This window comes from Nicotiana tomentosiformis, chromosome 4 (assembly GCF_000390325.3).
Source record: "Nicotiana tomentosiformis chromosome 4, ASM39032v3, whole genome shotgun sequence".
Lineage (NCBI taxonomy): Eukaryota > Viridiplantae > Streptophyta > Magnoliopsida > Solanales > Solanaceae > Nicotiana > Nicotiana tomentosiformis.
Window position 1 is genome coordinate 93,891,885 of NC_090815.1, and position 19,944 is coordinate 93,911,828.

A 19,944-nucleotide genomic window follows, 5' to 3' on the forward strand; every position below is an offset into this window, starting at 1 on the left:
TGATCACCTGCATTTGAAGACTTGACAAGCATATCGTCTATATAAACTTCCATAGTTTTTCCTATTTGATTTTCAAACATCTTGTCCACGAGCCGTTGATAAGTGGCTCCGACGTTTTTCAACCCGAGGGGCATCACATTGTAACAATATATACCGAAATTTGTTATAAATGTAGTTTTTTCCTAATCTTCCAGGTTCATCTTAATTTGGTTATACCCGGAATAAGCATCGAGGAAACTCATTAACTCGTGCACGGTCGTGGCATCAATCATTTGATCGATGTTTGGCAGTGTGAACGAGTCTTTCGGGCACACCTTATTAAGATCTTTATAGTCTACGCACATGCGAAACTTATTGTTCTTTTTAGAAACTATTACTACATTAGCTAGCCAGTCTGGATATCTTACCTCTCGGATTTAACCGATATTAGGTAAGCGGGTTACCTCTTCTTTGACGAATTTACTCCTGGCTTCGGCGATCAGGCGTTTCTTTTGTCTTACCGGATGTATGTTAGGATCCAAGCTTAACTTATATACGGCTACCTCCATCGGGATACTTGTCATATCCTCATGCGACCATGCAAAACGATCGGCGTTAGATTTAAGGAAAATAATGAAGTCGGACCTGAGTTCTGGGTGCAATCATGTCCCTACGTGGAATTTCCTTTCTAAGAATTCCTCGAACAATGCCACTTGCTCCAGCTCTTCCACTGTGGACTTCATCACATCAGTCTCTTCTAGAACTTGGAATTATCTCAGCACCTGATTATCTTCCGACACCTGGCTAACTTCATCTAGTTCAGGAGTAGGTGTCGGGCCCTGTAATTGCTATGCCACATGTTCCTTTCCTTTGCTATTGGAGACCAAAATTGAATTCATCTCCCTTTCCACCGATTGGTCACCCCTTATCTGCTTAATTCCCTCGGGTGTTGGAAACTTCAGTAATTGATAGTACGTTGATGGTACAGCTTTCATCTCGTGCAACCATAGCCTTACCAGAATGATGTTGTATCCCATATCATCATCTACCACTTCGAAAATATTTATTTTCATTACTCCTTCAGCGTTTGTGAGTAATAAAATTTCTCCTCGAGTTATCACACTTGCAAGGTTGAATCTGGTGAGGTTTGTGGCCGGAATAATGCTTCAGGTGAGTTTAGCTTGCTCCAATACTCTCCATTGTGTGATATTAGCCGAACTCCCTGGATCCACTTGAACACGTTTAATCTTAAAATCTAGCACATTTAAAGAAATTACCAGTGCATCGTTGTGTTGTAGTAGAAACCCGTCTGCGCCCTCCTCCGTAAAAGTGATATCGTCTTCCAAGAGCCTTTTGCTATGCGTTACTGATACTTTCGTCTTCTTTGTTGCTGAAAAGGTGATCCCGTTAATCTCGTTTCCCTCGAAGATCATGTTGATTGTTTGACAAGGGGAATCTTCTCCTGCTTTCAAGGGTTTCGCGTTGTCTCAGTTACGCCCGTAGTTGTTCTTAGCTCGGTCACTCAAGAATTCTTTGAGGTGACCATTCTTTAGTAGCGTTGCCACTTTTTCCCTGGAGATGTCGATAGTCCCCTGTTCGGTGTCCATTTGTATCGTGGTATTCACACCACAAATTGGTATCTCTTTGATATTTCTCATGGCAGATACTAATTCTACTATACTGACATTGAAGTTATATTATGATAATTTGGGGTAAGAAAGATCCTGTGACCCTGTCACTTCTTTATCTTGCAGTGATCGATTATTCCGACCGCGATCAGTCCTCCTATCGATCGTGAACCTGTTCGTTGTCTGAAAATCTCTATTTGCGGCCTTCGGTACGTTCCTAAGGTGAAAACCGGCCCTTAGAAGTCCGCATGTCCGCGTCATAATCATCCTTTGATTTTTCCTTATTCTTTTCTCTCCCATTGGTCGACGATGGAAAACCAACCTGATCATCTTCGATACTTATTTTTGATTCGTACCGGTTGTGGACGTCCGCCCAGGTCGTTTCTTGAAACTCGAGTAGGCTCTCTTTCAATTTTCTGGAAGCGTCTGAACTTCTTGGATTCAATCCTTTGGTGAACGCCTCAGCCGCCCATCGGGGACAGCGGGAGCAACATTCTCTCCTTCTGGAATCGGGTAACGAACTCTCTTAGCAACTCGGACTCTCCTTGCACTATCCTGAATATGTCGGCCTTTCGGGCCTGCACTTTCCTTGTCCCGGCATGAGCCTTGATGAAAGAATCCGCAAGCATTTCAAAGGAATCTATGGAATGCTCAGGTAAAAGTGAATACCACGTTAAGGCCCCCCTCGTGAGGGTTTCCCCAAATTTCTTCAGCAGCACAGATTCGATTTCGTGAGGAGCTAAATCATTCCCCTTTATCGCTATTGTGTAGGTGGTAATATGCTCCTGGGGGTCTGAAGTACCGTCATACTTTGGCATTTCAGGCATTTTGAACTGCTTCGGGATCAACTCTGGTGTCGCACTTGGCTTGTACGGCAATTGAGTATACTTCTTCGAGTCCGGACCTTTCAGCATTGGCGGTGCTCCCGGGATCTGGTCTATACAGTCGTTTACTTCCCTCATGAACCGTAAAAGTTCATTCTTGAAAGAATCATTCTCGTTGTTGAGACCGGATACGTTCCCTCCTGCCCCATCGGAGCCAATTTCACCCCTGGGAGTGTTGTTGTCGATCCTCCATGTTGTTTGATTCGTGGGAATCACAAGAGGGATCGGATCTCGTATGTTTGCATTATTTGAAGCTCCCGACAACGCTTGCTTCAACTACGTCATAACTCTATCCTATCGCATGAGGTGGCCTAAAATGATCGTTTGTTGCTCCTGCAAGACCCTTAACGCGTCGACGACATGCTCCTCATCAGCGTCATCGAGAGTGGTCCCCCGAATATGTCGAGGATACTGCATGTCATGCACCGGTGTACCGTCACTCCCTTCGTTATCGGTGTCGCTGATTGAGTCTTCGGAATGAAGTTGATCCCCTCGAATCTCGGGGTTGTGCATGTCGTTAACAGTGTTATCTATCATTTCTTATGATTTTTTCTAAGACAAAAACGATCAAAACACGTTAGTAAAAAAGGCAAGGATCAATTTAATTACACGGCTATCTAGGCCCCACGATGGGCGTCAAACTGTTTACTCGTAAAACGGTATAGTTGAATTTATACGTGATTTCTAGATAAGTGAATTAATTTGATCCTGAAATAAATAAATAATTAAAGAATTATGCAACACTTAGCCTTAAGATATGGACGAAACAACAGAAGCAACAATTCCGGGACAAGGTTTCCGGGCACAAAAACAAAAAGAATCGAGAAATCAGAAGCTAAGATTGGATTGAGTTTTGTATAAAATATAGTATAAGTTTGCTAGAATAGTCGTCCCCTTTACAGTGACACTTGGGCTCACTATTTATAGCTATGAAGAAGGTCCTATGGTCGTACCCTTCTTTAATGTCAATTATGAGGAGCATTGATGAAGATGTAACGGTGAACATAAATGCCAAATTCCTTGTAACGGGTAACTGCTCTTAATGCCATGAATATTCCCTATTTAATGCTACCGGGAGAAGAGCATTTATCACATCTTTATGAGCATTATTCTTCCTGATGACAAACGAAACAGTTGTCTTCAGTCTTCAGTCATCTCTCGTCTTGGGTTCCGCGTGTCCCTTTCTCGAACGGCCACGTGCCATAACATATTTTACCCAATACTTTTTCTTTTCTTTTTGTTTAATTGTGCCATCAATTACTTTTTGATTAATTCTTGAGCATATTTTCATGTAGGCTCTGCAATGTTAAACGAAAAACAGTTTTTTTCTTTTTCTTTTTTAAATCTTCTTCCAAAAGGAGTGGCCTCTAGATTCCCATTCCCTCCCAACACACAAGGTAAAGAGAAATGGGAAATAATTTCTCATTTTTCTTTGCCTTTCACCCCTATTTTTATCTATTCTGAGGATTATTGTAAAATATAAGTCTCAACTGTTACTAGTTCAATCTTTCCTTCTGATCAATTTCTATAGCGTGTTAACTTACTGAGATAGTTCTTTTTTTCGTATGTTTTATTAATAGGGAAAATAAGCCTTGGGTCTAAGGGAAAAAAAATATGTCTTCTATCTCGATTTAATATATGAAACGATCATTTTTAAATTCACTAATGTACCGCGCAAGCGCGGGCAATTTACACTAATTAGGATTATCATTGTGACGTACAACAAGTCGGTGGCAGATAATCTTATAGAGCACCAAGTTGTCTATACTTAGATGGGGCGTAAACAAGCTCAAGTTAATAATATTGCCCTGAATGTCAAAACTCACAGACCTACGAATGCCATTTAAAGGGGAAGTGCACAAAAAGCCGTAAGTTTGATATGCGTTCAAGAACAGAACTTTTTAATTCCTTCTACATACGTAACGTCCACAGAGTTTGAAATCTGTCATTCATATCATAGTTGGGCCTAACTCTTTAGCTTCACTTTGTAAAGAAGAAGAAAATTTGGTGGCACTTCTACTTTAGAAGCATTAGTCATACCTAACTTAATGGTTTTGCTAAAAGACATAAGAAACTAAAAGCTTAGAACAAGAAGTAGAATGTTGACTGAAAAGAGCCATTTCAAGGTCACTACTGATTGAATATTATTTTCTAAAAAGTGACCGGTCCTTCCAAAAGTAGATATGAGCTCGTTTGGTATGAGGGATAAGGGATAATTAACCCCGAACAAAGTAAAAACCACACCTCATTGACAGATAGCTGCTTCAAATCCACACCTCATTGACAGTCCTGTTTATGTACAAAGTACAAACCACACCTCTCAACAGAAGGCTTCCCCACCTATTGAGAGAACGAGAAAATTGTACAAATTGCAACCAAAACTGTAAACTGATTCATCTTATTTACTTGACAAATAATATAACAGGACATTAAAGCACCTTGAATTTCGTAAATTTCAGCACAGTGCTATTGTGTGATCACAAATACATGCCAAGCTTTCCTCACAGAAGAAATATTCACGAGCATTATATATCATTCGGGGAGAGGAGTACCCGATGCTGATGAAGAAGGTTGCAAGGAGCGGATTTTGATATCATATTTTCTATGAGTGCTTGTTTCACTGCCAGAGGCTGTAACTGATGCATCGGCTACAAGTGGGTAAGAAGAAGCACTATCATCATAAGCAATTCCAATATCATTACCACATTTTCTGCACAGAAGTTTTGTTCGCCGCTGGAACAAGCCCCAAGAACGCTTGGAGAAGAAGAATGGCACACACTTAAATTCTTCAACCTGAGTAAATCTGCTCTCATCAATGGACAAGAAGGAGATCATCCCTTTCTTTATGGATTTTCCGTACTTGGAACCAATGGAAGCGGTATTGCGACTAGATGAGTTAAGGTTTAGCTCATACCCACAACTGCCACAGCTGCATAAACAAACAAATAGAGCTGATGACTGTTTGACTAAAGTAAAGCCAAATAATTGCACAATGCACTATAGAACCAATATTAACATCCAATTAACTGGACTAATTGATAGTTTTCCCCTTTTTTGCTCACATACCTTTTCTCTTTCTTTGAGACGGTTAGTTAATCAAAATTTTAAAAAAAAAAAAAAAAAAGTTCCTCAGGAGCGTAGACTACAAACTACATCTCTTTTTCTCTACATTTAGATGCTTAAAGTTTCCTAGTTTTGCATAAAATGTGATGTTCTGACCATCTCCTTACCTCGCAATTGCTTTATCGTATTTGTTAGGCAGAAATGCTACTAATCAACCTTAGATGATGCTCAACCACATTTAAACCCTCTATAATGAAGTGGAGCTATTGTAATTTGTTTGTTCTCATGGATAATTAGGAGTTCTTAAGTCCAAATAAAAGATGCATCTCAACTTCTCAGAGAAACATTCTAGCGTAAAGCATTCTTTGGTATAAACGCAGTCTCTCTAAGTTTCATATAGGACCATAACTAGGGAGATGAGTTTTTTTTGTGGTCAAATCAACTTTTGCTACATGACTGGTGTCCATTTTTTTTGCTACTTGGTCCAAATTCAACTTTTCTTTTAATTTTATTGGAGTTCAAACAAAGCATGAAAAATAATGGCTGTTTGCAGACTAATCGACAAAATATAGGTAAGGTAATGACAGTTACTTATCTCAAAATCAAAAAGGATATAGCAATCAGTGAATAGAGAAGTCAGTTGAGGAAAAAATTATCAGCTCACTGATGGAAATAATGTCCATCATTGTTGTCCTCTCTGCACAGAAAATAAAATAAAGAACCCCTGACCTGTTCTAACAATGACAAGATCTATGGCAGATACTTTATGTCCAAATACACTGTTGGGTTGAGTAATTAGATTTACCAAAAAACACTTGCTAGTATATGGCTAATTCCTATCAACACCATCAAATCTTCAAAGTCGATGTGGGGCTGCTTCTTTACACTATTAGGTTTATTGAGACTAAAATCCAGCATGTAAACCCCATCCATGAGCCCTAGAACACCAGGTTAATAGGTTTCTTCAGTTTAGAGGCCTTACTTCTGTTCGTGTGAACATTAGTTCAAACTTAAAAAATTATCTGTCCAATATCTTCCAGAAGTGGCCGAATCCCTCTCCTCCCCTCCCCTCCCCCCCCCCCAACAACCCCCCACCCCCACTTAATTTTAGCTGTGATCTTCATACGACCAAGACAATGACTCGAAGGCAAAACACATAACAATTTTAGGATGATTGGTCAAGGATTGAGAATGTAACTCGATAACCAAGTCAGATTTTAGTCAAACTTTAAAGACTGATTTTGCAAAATTCTTTGTAAAGAGTTTTCTTCTATTGTACCTGTATTCTCTTTGACAAAGGAAAGGCCGTCAAATATGATGCCTGATAATGCACAAACAATAGTTTATGATAGATCGAGTTGACAATCTGAGACATGACCTAACAAATCAAACATCGACTGGTGGAAGGGGGCAAGAAACCAAAAAGATTTTCTTTTTTCATTATTATTATTTTATGTTTTTGAATGTTAAGTATTCTTGATGTACAGAACCAGCACCAAGAAAATGTTGTGATTATATCCAAAAAGAGCAAAAGAAAGTGAATCCTGGCCATCTAAACAAAAGTATCCATTATATTTTGTTTCTCCCATCGACGTCAACCTCCAGATACCGGGTTTTAGGTGTAAAAACCAGAGTTATTGAAGGTGTTAAAGGGGACAAGATAGGAAAAAAGTCACAATGGTATGAAGTAACAAAAGACCTACAATCTCTTGGAGCCCATGAGACTTGGCAAACTAGGATACAATGGAATAAAAAAAACCATATAGGCGATACCAAATAGTTGGATAAAGTTTCTTTTGTAGGAAAGTCGGATATGGTTTTAATCATGTTAATACATTTACATTATGTTGACTTTTAGCTAGGATTTTTTTGGTCTTAATAAAGATTTGGATACCAGTACAAAATGTAAAAACTTACTACTGCTAAAGAACCTAAAGTTTTAAATATTAGATCGAAAAGGTTTAAATGGAACGACACGAACAGTGAGGATTTATATAGCCAACCGCCAACTAGTTTAGGATTGAGACATAGTTGTTGTTATACCATCCTAAATGCCATATCCAAATGTTTTAATTTTAATAGGATTAAAGGAACAAGACAATTTTTTCCCGTTTTTCTCTCTTCTTTTTATAAAGTAGAAAGGAATAAGACAATGAGATCTCTAACTTGCACGCAGACTGAAAAGATTTTAGGAAATTTTGTAACTTGAAATAAGCAGAAGATCAGAAGGTAGCAGTTTAGCACCAAATAAAAGGCAAACAAGTAGCTGAAATCCTTCAAGAGAATGAATGAGACTACAATATAGGGACCGGTACAGTTTGTTTCATTGTCTCAGATATGAATTCCTAGAAAAGATTTAATCTTTACCTAATAATTAAATTTAATTTCTAACAATCTAATCTAGTTATTTTTTAAAATAAGGACAATCTAATCGAGTTTTATTAGCTAAAGGAACTTAACTCCTCAACTATGTAAGAAAAAGTACCACATTCTTTGTCCAATATGTTCAAACTCTCTCTTCTCCACTAATAGCCGGGCAACAAGGCCACCAGAAAGGATATAGTTTGAAATTAGAGATGGCAAACGGTGCGGGGCGGGGCGGGTGCGGGGCAGGTTCTACTTTAACCCGCAAAATTTCAACCCTCCCCGCCCTGCCCTGCCCCTCCCCGCATTGCATTTTCACCCGCATCCACACCCGGGTTACCCGCCCCGTCCCGCAAAATTTTCCTCTTCTTTTTTTTTTCTTTCCAATTTGTCTTATTTTTATTTTTGTCTTTTCAATTATGTTTATATGTCATTGCTAATGTACAAGTTTCTATCAGAATCCAGTGGCAAACCAAGGAAGTCATATTTTGAATACGCATAACTAGGGAATAACTATAAATCCTACTGAATGCTATTAGTATGTCATTCTAATATACAATTCAGATTGTACAATGTAATGAGATCATATACCTGAACTTAGCTTAAAACAAATTAACTATATAGTTAAAAGTGAGACTTTGGAGCAGTAAATAAAATATAAAACAAGCAGCTCTTCTTCCCAGTAATGCAATTAGCAGAAGCATTCATATTTACAATAAACTGAATAGATGTCTATTATGAATCAATTTAAAAAACTAAATCAATTTGAGACTACAATGATCCAATTCGTAGGAGAACGGAATTATAAGTCCAAAACTGGAAAACAAATATTTCTTGGTTGAATATTAGTGATCGATAGCTGAAAAGTTGCACTTATTCGAAAATTTTAAATCTTAACCCGCATCCGCACCGCACCCGCAAAAAACTGAATTTGTTTTTATGTTGACCCGCACCGCCCCATTGCCATCCCTATTTGAAATGCAGGTACACTTGACTTAACTCACTTTATTAACATAGAATCCTAATACGCCATTGATTCTTTTCTCCACAAGAACAACAACAGTGCAGGTATTAACACTCTATAAATTAACATCTAAATTATACAGCATGTGTTCTCACTAATATGTGGAAAAAACTTAGTTAGTGCACCTATCAAAACATGTGGAAACTCAGTGGTACAAGTGCGAATGTGCGATCGCCTCACAAACTGTAATGACAATTATTTTCATTTGGTTAATAAAGTAAGATTCTTTTCTTAAGAAATTAAAAATTGGAACCACAAAACAGTAAAATAAAAAACCTAATTTTAAGAATGAAAAGTTCAAGTCAAGCACCATACAATTCATTTCAAATTAATATTGGGAACCAAGAAACAACAATTCACCTATAATTATTGCACCTAGAAGCACATTTAAAATCAAAGTCAAGTTCTATCAAAAGTAAGAACTCCAATTTGAATCACATTTTTTTTCCTTCAGATATTAAAGTAAGATTCTTTGAAGAAAGCGAACCTGTAGGAAACATCTCTCCTAGAAGAACCAAAAGAGGGATGTTGATGATAATTCAGATACCCACTTGATGTTTCCATTAATTAATGCACCAAAACAAAATTAAAAAATACAATAAAAAAGGCGTTGGCAATGGCGGAGAAACGCAGTAGGTGGTGTTTTGGGTAGATTTAATTACTCAACGGCTTAAGTGTTTTGTGACGGCCGCCGGAAGATGGCGTGAAGCCGGAGATTGTGACGGCCGCCGGAAGTTTGGCTGGAGAGAAGAGAGGGAAAGAAAATTGATGGAAAATAGGAAGAGAGAAGTTGAAGTGTTGGAACGTTGGGAGTATTTGTTGAATCCGACATCATCGTTGGAACATGGGTCGGAGCTTGGGGGGTGGGGGCGGCTCCCACAAATTATTAATTTATGACTTTTTAAAATTTATTAATTATATTCGGTACCGTGATTAATTCACTCCTATTAGAAGTTTGCGTTGGTAAATAAAATAATTTTTGGGAAAATGTTTCAAATAATTTCAAATGTAAAGGGGAAAGACGTAAGATTTTCTTTTCTTTCAAAAGAAGCAACATTTGTAAAATATAAAGAAAATGAAGAACAATGTTTTTTTATACGGCAAAGATCACTTTTAGCTCATAATCGAAATTATTTTTATCTGATAACCGTAAAAGTATATAAAATTTATAAATTATATAATATATATAAATATTATATATATATAATATTTATTTATTCGATAATTATTTGAGAGCAGGTATACAATGTGATTTTTTCCTTTTTTTTGTATAGGAGGTTGAAATGAAAAAAAGACTTTGGACAAAAAGGAGAATAATAATTAATGGTCACTTACTACTCAATGTCAATTTGTCATAATTTTACTCTCCATATCTTTTTTTAGTTTAACTAGTCAAATTTGATTTAGTATAACATCGGGCAATCGAAGAAAATAAAAGTAAGGATCTGTTGAAAGAGAAGATATACAAAATTCTATAAACTGGTCAAAGTTTTAGTTGGAAAAGTAATACATAAAAGAATAATCTGACATGTTTTTTTTTTCCTTCAAAAGAGACAAGAATTCTGAAATATCGAGAAAGTGAAAAAAAAAATGGTTGGTTTATTAGGTTACAATTTGGTGTGTGATTCATGTTAAGGGCAATTTGATTAAGTGAATCAAAAAAAGAAAAATGGAACCATATGAAAAACAACACAATTCATTTAATAATGAGTTTGTCTAGGCATTTCTGGGAACAGTCAAATCTTCAAAATTTCAGCAATCTTAGCTAAAAATCTTTTCTAAAGAACGTTCATTTAATTTCCAAACATCAAGGAAGTGAAGCAATTTCAAGTCTTAGGTATTTTCAATATTTGTTGTATTACCATTGCTTAAATTGAGATATGGAACCTCGTACGTACTCAAGTGAGATATTACGTGCATTTATATTAACAAAGCAAGAACATATTCCTTTCTCTGCTTTTTGCTCTTTATAGCCCCACCAAAAATGATGAGAAACTTTCTATTATCGGGAAATTTTACTTCTCTCACCCCCACCCCCACCCCACCCCCAAAAAAAAACCCAAAAATTGTGTGATTTATTCATAACAGTCTTCTGATTAACAACTAAATATGTATCATATATTCATACTTTATTATCAATTTACACCATCTCCTATTCATAAAACAAAGATTCATTTTAATTTGCAAGTTAAAATTTTGTAAATTCTTACCAAATTCAGATTCTCTTCCTTGGTTATCTTCTTCTCAACCCCATCCCCCGAAATTCAAAGCAAAGCCAAAATATTTGTAAAGAAAATCTTCGTTAGCCTAAATCTCAAAACACCATTAACAATTCACAACTTAAATTAGCATTCTCAAGGCCACAAAAAGGAAATGTTGGGGAAATTACTCTCTTTTTTAAAAAAAAATTGTTGGGGTCTTCTTCACTTCTTGAATTATTCTTTTATTATCTCTTCATGTTAATTTATGTGAATCTATTTTCTTTTTTGTCTATGACAAAAAGAATGAACCCCTTTCCATATTTGTAAACAATTTACATTTATGCAATGATTTAAAGTCATACAATTTATATGTGTCTCATTTTACGCCACAAATTCAAAAGTCTTCTATTTTTTCTAAAACCTCATACATAGTCAAATAGGTTCACATAAATTGAAACGGATGGAATATTTAATTCTATTATTTATTTTTTTGAATCTTTGCATCATATCACATCCTTTGTCGTCCAGTTTGGGTTGAAATTCATGTGTCTGCTATTTTTGAGGCACTTTTTAGTTTGGAGTGGTAGCAAATGCAACTTGCAAATTGGATCTTTGTTTCATGAAGAAGAGAGAGCGTGAATTGATAATAAAGTATGAATATATGATCCATATTCAGTTGTTAATCAGAAAACTGTTATGAAACATTTATTTCACAAAAAAATTGGGTCTTGGTTTTAAGAAGAGGGGGGATGGGAGGAGAGAAGAAGAATGTCTGAATTTGATAAGAATTTACAAAATTAATAAAGTGGGACAAGTACTCCAATTGTCAAATTTTAAAGGAGCCTCACACAAATATTGTTGGTTGTGTGACTTATAAAGTAAAATTTCTCTTCTATTATCATGATTCATGCAACAACAAAAAAAAAACTTTAATGAAGAATATTTCGCAAAAGAGAAAGCGAGAGAATAAAAAATTAAAGTACACAGGAATCCAATAAAAGTTGTTCATATCATAACCAAATTTAGCACATTCCAAAATTATTAAATCCAAGACTATTTCCCATGCATAAAACCCTTGTCATAAAATCCTCTTAATTAAACTCTAATCGCCACAGCAGGCTGAGGAGATGGAGTTCCACAATAACCACGAAGAATACCAACTTCCTCAGCAGTAAAACCAATGGAAGTAAGCATAGAAGGCCAACAGTTATAAGTAATAGTTCTAATAGCCTTACAACAATCTTTCCCTAAATAAGATTCACCATTGAAGAAGAAAAGTATGATCTCATTTGTGCATGATTTTATTTCAAATAATGCATTCCAACACACTGGCATGCTACCTTCTCCTCCATTTTCGCCGCCTTCGAGTTGAAACCTAGCAACAATGTCTTGTCCTAGTTTCATTTTGGACAAGTTTATTGCCGTTGTTGTTGTTGTTGTCAGAAGCCACGAGATTAAAAGTACTAATGGAAGTTTGAAAGGAGCTGCCATTGATTTATTTTATTTTTTTTCTTGAAATGAAGTGCGGAATATGTGTAGAGTGCGTGGTAGGGATATGGTGAAGGAAATGAAGGTTTAGACATGGTGATTTATAGGTTGTAAAGTAAGCTATAGAGACTGTAACTGATGTAAGTTGAAGAGGCAGAATTTAATTAAGAATTTGATATACACAATAATAAGTTTAATTCATGATTTCATCAGTTAGTAATGTGAAAAGTTAGGAACCTAATCAAAGATTCATTTGTTTGATTGAAATATTAATCAACGTAACGTTTTGGATAATTACTAAAAGGAATCCAATCATACAGCAAGTTATGATCACCAAAAGGAATTATATGTATGGATTTTCCGTCTACTATACAAATAAGCTACCGAATCGATACCTAACTGATATATACTTATTTTAGACTAATTCCAACCTAAACTAGATGTTCTCTAGCCAATATCTCTGACTATAATCGAAAGGTCTTTGATAATATGATACCGCTAAAATGTTATATCTCAGAAGGAGCTTCAAAATAGAACTAGCTAGTATTTTCACACTTTTTCCTTTTTCTTTTTTCTTTTTTGAGTTGAGCAAAAGATATTTAAAATTTAGACGTCAAATATCTAAAAGAAAATTCATAGAAGAAGCAATCCAAATTCTAGATTTAGTATTCACAGCAAATTTGTAGACCTTTTTCATAATATCATCTTAGTTTAACGACCTAATTCTTTAAAGATTAAAACGAGAAAATTAAAACCATTTGCTTTATTTATATTTGCTTCTATTCATGGCCCACAAAATCAAGAGCCTTCAAAAAATAAATAAAAGAAAAAACAAAAAGGGGAAGGATGAGATTCAAAGTTCCAATTAAACGGAAAGGAAACCAATTCAAAGTTTCAACTGACGATAATTTTTGAAATAACAGAAAAATGGGATGCCGAAAGATTCCCTTCTTTTTTTAATATAGGAGAGATTCACCTAGAAATGACTGCACACAATATAATTCTTATATTATTCATTAGAGTATATTCACTTGAAATAGTCTTTATATGTTATTGTTATTCCATTTCCATTTTGCTGTGTTATTCTCGTTATCTGGTGTTGAACACAAGATTCATAACTTTATACAGCCTGAGTGTTTGGATTGACTTGAATCAAGAGGCTTGGCCCATGTTGATTGGATAGCAATCTGTTGAATTTAGACCAAAAGAGTTGCTCTACTAGGCCCAATAAAGCATTAAGACCAAAGCCAGATAAAACTAACAGAATCTATAACAGTTGTTTCTTAACAAGAAAGGTATATTTTTAGCCGCTCCCTATAATAATATCTGATATATATATATATATTGCATATACTTTTGGGCTAGCGAATGCAATTAGTTTCGACACGGCCAATTTTGTATTTTGCCCTTTCTTAGTTCAGAATAATTGGGCCAACTATGATCAAGAATTTGAGGTTTCAATCCAATTTATTTTCTGAATATAGTTAAGAAAAAATTTATTTGTACTTCTGTTGAAAATATGAAGAGTAGCAAATAGGAGGACCCTACAATTAGCTGCTGAGCCTAAAAACCAACCGACAATACAAAAATTCCTAAAACATTCCGAATAGATCGGCCCACACCTACAATCTGGTCCTATAAGCCCATCTCAGTTAATAGTGGGCCTAAACCTTAATGGGTACAATAGTGGGCTCAAAGGCCCTACCTTGTTTGTAATCCCATGTCCTATTTGTCCAAATGACCCATTAAAATGTCTCATCCCACGGTATAACTATTCTTGGGAATCCCGAAATAACTAATCTCGAGATAATTAATTTTGGGATAACTTGTTTTCCAACCAGACGACCCCTAAAGGTGTTCTACTTTGTGTCAATTGTAGTGTCCAATATACTTGGGCAAAATACAAAATTAGCCGATCGGTAGAAACTAATTGTATTTACTAGTTAAAAGTATATAAAATATGTATATTATGTATATAATACACACATTAATAAAAAAAAAATATTTTATCAGATATTATTTTTGGGAACGACTAAAAATATACATTTCTCTATAAACTTTCGTTGCTCTTTATGGTGCTTCGGGTCTTGTATATGGACACAATGTTGAAATATAACCCCGAGACCACATGCACGGATAAACCCAACTTAATCTGCTACTTTCTAATTGAGATATTACATGCTAGATTACACAAAAATATGGTTTATGGATCAATTCAAAGCATTCTCTTGGAAAACAGTGAAAACCCTACTTATCAACCCCACAAACACATCCTCCAGAAGAAGAAAAAAATACTCAATAGAGAATAGGATATGTGTTATGATGGAAATCATTTTTATGTGAAAATTATTTTTTAGTTTTTAGTCATAAAATAAGGAAAACATTTTCATCAAAAGAGGAAAAATGGCTCTCAACTTACCTTATAATTATTTTTTACTTTACATTTCATACTACTTGCTCTAATTAATTTTAGACGTTATTATTAATCTTTATTACTTAAAATCTTATTAAATGTTTTCTGATTTCGTTAATATTATTAATAATTTTTTAGATATATCTTTTTTTTATGAAAAAAATTGTAATTAACCAACCAAACCTAGGGAAAAAAATCATAAAAGATATTCTTGAAAATAATATTTCCATTAAAAATGATTCCGTCATGCAACATATGTTGTACGTACACTCATATTTCTCAATTCACATTGATCAGCTTTTCCAGTGAAATTCTTTCATTATTCTGCTTTGTTTCTGCTAGAAGAATAGAGACCAAATTCGAGATCATTGGCACTGGAATATTACCTATGACTGATGGTCAGCCGTCTACTATAAGATATCAATTATTTATACAATTTTTTATAAATTGATGTATTTGTTAAAGAGAAGACTGCTGTATATGGTTCGTTGGAAATTAACCATTTTAAAATGTGTTCCTGCCCTTGATATTGTCTGATTTTTTTCTTTTCTTTTTTGTTTAAAGAGCGATCTTTCTCAAGTTGAAGCAACAAAGAATAATCATTGGAACATAACATTTACCAAGAAATTTAAGTTACCTTGATTTCTACAAAGTTTAAAAAGGTTTACAAAACCATAGCATTTCTTAATGTAACTCATCATCATTAAGTAGTATAGTTAGTTACTACCTTGATTTCTACAAAATAATTTAAAAGGAGCCTCAGCTAGCCTTTTTGTTCTTTAGGCTGATCTCAATCCACTACATTACCAGTCTTTTATACATTTGTTATTTGTATCGGAACTTGTGAACTACTTCTGACCTTATATCTATTGGTATAAATATAAGTGGTAAGGCAATCGAGGGTATCATCCGACCTTAGCTCAGTTGGTAGAGCGGAGGACTGTAGTGGGCAAAACCCTCAGCCAATCCTTAGGTCACTGGTTCGAATCCGGTAGGTCGGATATCTTCTTTTTTTCAATTTTGTTTATTTTTACCACCCTTTTTTGGGTTTTCCACAAAAAATTAAAAAAATTAGAATTCACAAACTTTTATCAAGAATGAAATTAGAATGCCACGGTTGTTTATCCGGTATAATAGTAAAAGAATTATTATATAATAAGTGGATTGTAGGGTTAATGATGAACATTTTGTACCCCTTTTTTTCTTTTTTCTTTTTTGGTCTTCCACACAGAAAAAAAGAAGAAGAAGAAGATATAAACGAGCTTTTACGAAGAATGAAATTAGATTGGTAAGATTGTTTATCCGATAAATAATAATGAAAGCATTATTATACTATGATCAATAATAAAAGAATTACTTAAATCTAATGGTATTTTTTATTTTTGTATAATTTAATCCACATATTGCCAATAAATATCGTATTATTTTCAAAGTTTATTTAAAGAAGTAATTATACCAATACAATCAACGCCAACTTATAATGGTTGGATATCAACAATTGGAAAGTCATAAAGCTTGGAAAAAGTATAAATGAGCTAATAATGGTTTACAAGTACCATCTTGAAGATGACCCTACGCCAACTGTCGGTGGCAAAATCACAAGCCAAAGTCCAAACGCAGAAAATAATAGATGGAGTAAAATAATACAGAGTACGTAGTAGAAAAAGGATTTAAATATAGAAATTGCACATTGTCTAACACATGACTCAGCTGAGTGTCGGCAGATTCCAAATTAGAAATCTACTGATTCCCACAAAATAGGTCCCCCCAAATATATTTTCATTTTCGCAATGTACGATTCACAATCTTGTTTTGCATATTTTAATTTCTAATCTTAGAAACATTCATCAAATAAGACAAGTTGTTATTACTTTGAATGAGACTGGTTCTTCTAAATTTCTCTACACACTCAAAATTATGGTACAAAAACTATAGGCCAAGAAAGGAAATTAAGTCTTTGTAGCCGAAAAGAAATAAAAGATAGGAAAATGACTTGGAAACCAATGCCTTGTAGTATCATTTATTGCTTGTCAAATTGATAGAAAAGTTTGTCTGCATAACTTTTCTTTATTTTGATTATGATTATCCAATATCTGAAATTCGTTAGCAGATTGATTCGAATTCCTGCCGAATTAATCTATTAAAGAGATAAAAGTTCCCTATCAAGAAGTTATTTATTTCTTATGGTTCTAACCCCATAAATACGGTTAATATTATAGGAATCTCAATCTTCTCATCACAACTTATGTAGGTTAGTGTGTGCATAAATTTGATTCAGGCAGTGAATCCAAAGAAATGCATTATGTATATGTCATACTTCTTAGGTTAACAAGTAAAAGAACTTATTCACTTTTCATTAAACTAATAAGTGTATATAGTGCCAACATATACAGTTCCTAAAATGGGAAATATAACAATTTTCAAGTATTAGAATAAAACATTTTAAAATTCATGGGAAGGTTCATAATTAAAGAAAATAAAAACAAACTTAACTCCCTTCACTTTGTGACTAATATTACTCCTAAATTTGGTGTATTTATAGGGTACGACTGAATTTTTATTTGTCGCTACTCATTATCCCTATTAGTAGAAAAACATGATTATGTTGTTTTCTTTTAGAAATGAAACTCTATGTAGCTGAAATTCTAGTTTTATTAGAGTTGGCCCCTCTACAGCATTCTGCTCTTTTATTTTTTACGGACTTTTTTAATTATAATAAAGCAATTAACAAGAAAACAAGGTTAAATGGCTTTTACTTATTTATTGTTAATGCGTCCTCGTGAGGAGGTGGGAGGCCTAAAATAAATGCAGCAATTGATGGTGTAACAAACTTCTTAACTTGATACCCCAAAGAATTTGATGTATTATGTATAGAAATTGACTATGTCATCTACTTTTATTTGGAAGTAATGAAATCCCAATATTATTGATTTGTTATTTGTGCCTTTCAATTTTCATGAAAGCCAAGAGCAGTTAAGTGAGTGGCCAAAAAATAATTGTCATGCTAATTAAATTTCAAAAATAAATGATGAACCTGGCCCTCACAAATATTCATCATTAATTATTTCAGATCGTCTAATTCTTCGACGTGCATGCATTTAGAAATAGTTTTTCTTTGTAAGTATTGAAACTAAAATGCAACTTTGTATCAGTTTTTAATAATTTTTAATATTCTTTGCTTGTTTATTTATGCATTTGCTATTTATTGTTCTGGTTGATGAAGGACAGTAGTAACTCCTGCCCAAACTAACTTGCAGCTTCTCTTGAATGCATTTGTACGTACCAATGCACTTGTTCTTCAGAAGAGTACGAATTATGATCTATATAATCCATTTTAAACTTAAAAACTGTACAAGACTTTACATTAATTGACGAAATCACAGATTAAATGTATTTTGCAATCGAAACTTTTGGTTCATGTTTCTACTATTGTGGATTATAGGAATAATATATCAAATTGTCGTGTATATCATCTTTGGAAGGGGTTACTTGATTTGTAGTTTAAATTATTGAAATTTTTGGAGAATATATTTCTAATACGTCTTTGTGGGTATTGAATACTGAGTAAATTTAATGAGCTCGGAATAGCTTAAGTTGAAAAGGCCGCACTCCTGATTCTAAAACTGTCCTTTTTATAATTCCTTTTAAGAGAATTTTTAATGTTGTTTATCCTCAAAAGCGGATAATAATTAAATTTGTTAGTGGTTATATGGACATGTAGATTAACTTCATACGAAACGATAAATTATATTGCAATTAAAATAAATAGTGATAAAATAAACAGCAAACCACACGAATTGTATGATTTCAATTTATGAATGCCAGCCACCCTTGAGTTGAATATACTTTTATTGACAGAAAAAAATATCAAAGAGTAGGAGCTTGGAAAATGTATTGCTTATGAGCGTATGTTATAATATCCTTCGTGGATTGTCAAGTCCTCTTTATATATTGAGTAAGACCTACCCCTTAGGATATTATTTAATTGTACTATGAAAAACATAAGTGCTTGATTTTGAAGACCGTTGGTTCCCTTTTTGACTAATTCTGTGATTTCCGCCATAATGATCGGTTAATGGCTAGAATTCTGGACCCTTGTCGGATGAGCTGCTAGAGCTTTCTTCTAGACCGTTAGAAACAGGATCGGTTACGCCTTCGGTAGACTCGAGGGCAAATATGATAATCTCGATGGTTAGTTTTGATGATGCTTTGGGTCCGATATTGAATATTATATTTCGCCCTCGGCTGACCATGTTGGATGTCAGATCGAACTTCGGATTTCGATTTTTACCCTATTACAGATGTACCGATCTTGGTCCTCCATTTCCCAAGCTCGATCGAACATCGAACTCGGTTTTACCCGTACACAAAAGTAAAACTCGAGTTGCTTCTTTTTACATATTTTCAGTAACCATTTCAGTAATTTTTCAGTTTCTGAAACAATTGAAAGAACTTTTTCTTGTGTTCGCTTGCTTCTTTGGTATTGTTTTCTTTTCATATGTCCTTGGGTGGAGCCTTTCGGAATTAGACTTTTTATCCTCAAAATAGAAATAAAGTCTGCATACACACTACCGTTCTTCTCCTTATAGGGATTTATTAGATTTGTTGTTATTTGGTTAAAAAACGATTTTTCAAAAATTTAGAATTAAAAAATTGCAAAAAACGATTTAGTCAAACTTTGAAACAAACACGTTTAATTTTCAGCTACAATTTCCATCGTAGTAGATGTGCCCCGTAATACACAAACTTTAGACTTTATTAAGTATGGAATTATAAAATTGATTCGAATAAAAGAAGATTTTTTTTGCAACTTGTTGTATTCAGAGGCATATCTAAGATTTTAATAACGTGAGTACACCATTATGTTTAGATAAATGCATGATTTGACAATATAATTGTT

The 19,944-nt window shown here is 34.4% G+C and overlaps 2 protein-coding genes and 1 non-coding gene across 4 annotated transcripts; 1 reads left to right on the plus strand and 2 right to left on the minus strand.

Annotated features, from left to right (window-relative positions):
- Positions 1-4,751: 4,751 nt before the first annotated feature.
- LOC104103409 (uncharacterized protein At4g08330, chloroplastic) lies at positions 4,752-9,764 on the minus strand. 2 transcript variants are annotated; one of them, XM_070200018.1, is made up of 3 exons: positions 9,430-9,764; positions 6,360-6,492; positions 4,752-5,420 (listed from the first exon to the last, which is right to left on the minus strand). In XM_070200018.1, exons 1-3 carry the CDS (start codon positions 9,440-9,442, stop codon positions 5,024-5,026), a joined length of 543 nt encoding a protein of 180 aa, XP_070056119.1. In that variant the 5' UTR covers positions 9,443-9,764; the 3' UTR covers positions 4,752-5,023. The 2 variants fall into 2 exon arrangements, with proteins under 2 accessions (XP_070056119.1, XP_009609607.1); XM_009611312.4 differs by lacking the exon at positions 6,360-6,492 and having other exon boundaries at positions 9,430-9,752.
- A 2,346-nt stretch (positions 9,765-12,110) lies between these two features.
- On the minus strand, positions 12,111-12,795 carry LOC104103416 (egg cell-secreted protein 1.4-like). The gene has a single exon (XM_009611321.4). It carries the CDS (start codon positions 12,632-12,634, stop codon positions 12,239-12,241), a length of 396 nt encoding a protein of 131 aa, XP_009609616.1. The 5' UTR covers positions 12,635-12,795; the 3' UTR covers positions 12,111-12,238.
- Positions 12,796-15,953: 3,158 nt separating this feature from the next.
- On the plus strand, positions 15,954-16,045 carry TRNAY-GUA (transfer RNA tyrosine (anticodon GUA)). The gene is given in 2 exon segments: positions 15,954-15,990; positions 16,010-16,045. It is a non-coding gene; the product is annotated as a tRNA-Tyr (tRNA).
- The last annotated feature ends 3,899 nt before the right edge of the window (positions 16,046-19,944 follow it).

What these genes read in the sequence shown, in the direction of transcription:
- LOC104103416 (XM_009611321.4), bottom strand. Translation starts at nt 12,634, where the DNA reads ATGGCAGCTCCTTTCAAACTTCCATTAGTACTTTTAATCTCGTGGCTT.
- LOC104103409 (XM_070200018.1), bottom strand. An exon ending in ATACTAGCAAGTGTTTTTTG is followed by an intron (nt 5,421 to 6,359) that starts GTAAATCTAATT and finishes TTGTTTATGCAG; the next exon opens with CTGTGGCAGTTGTGGGTATG.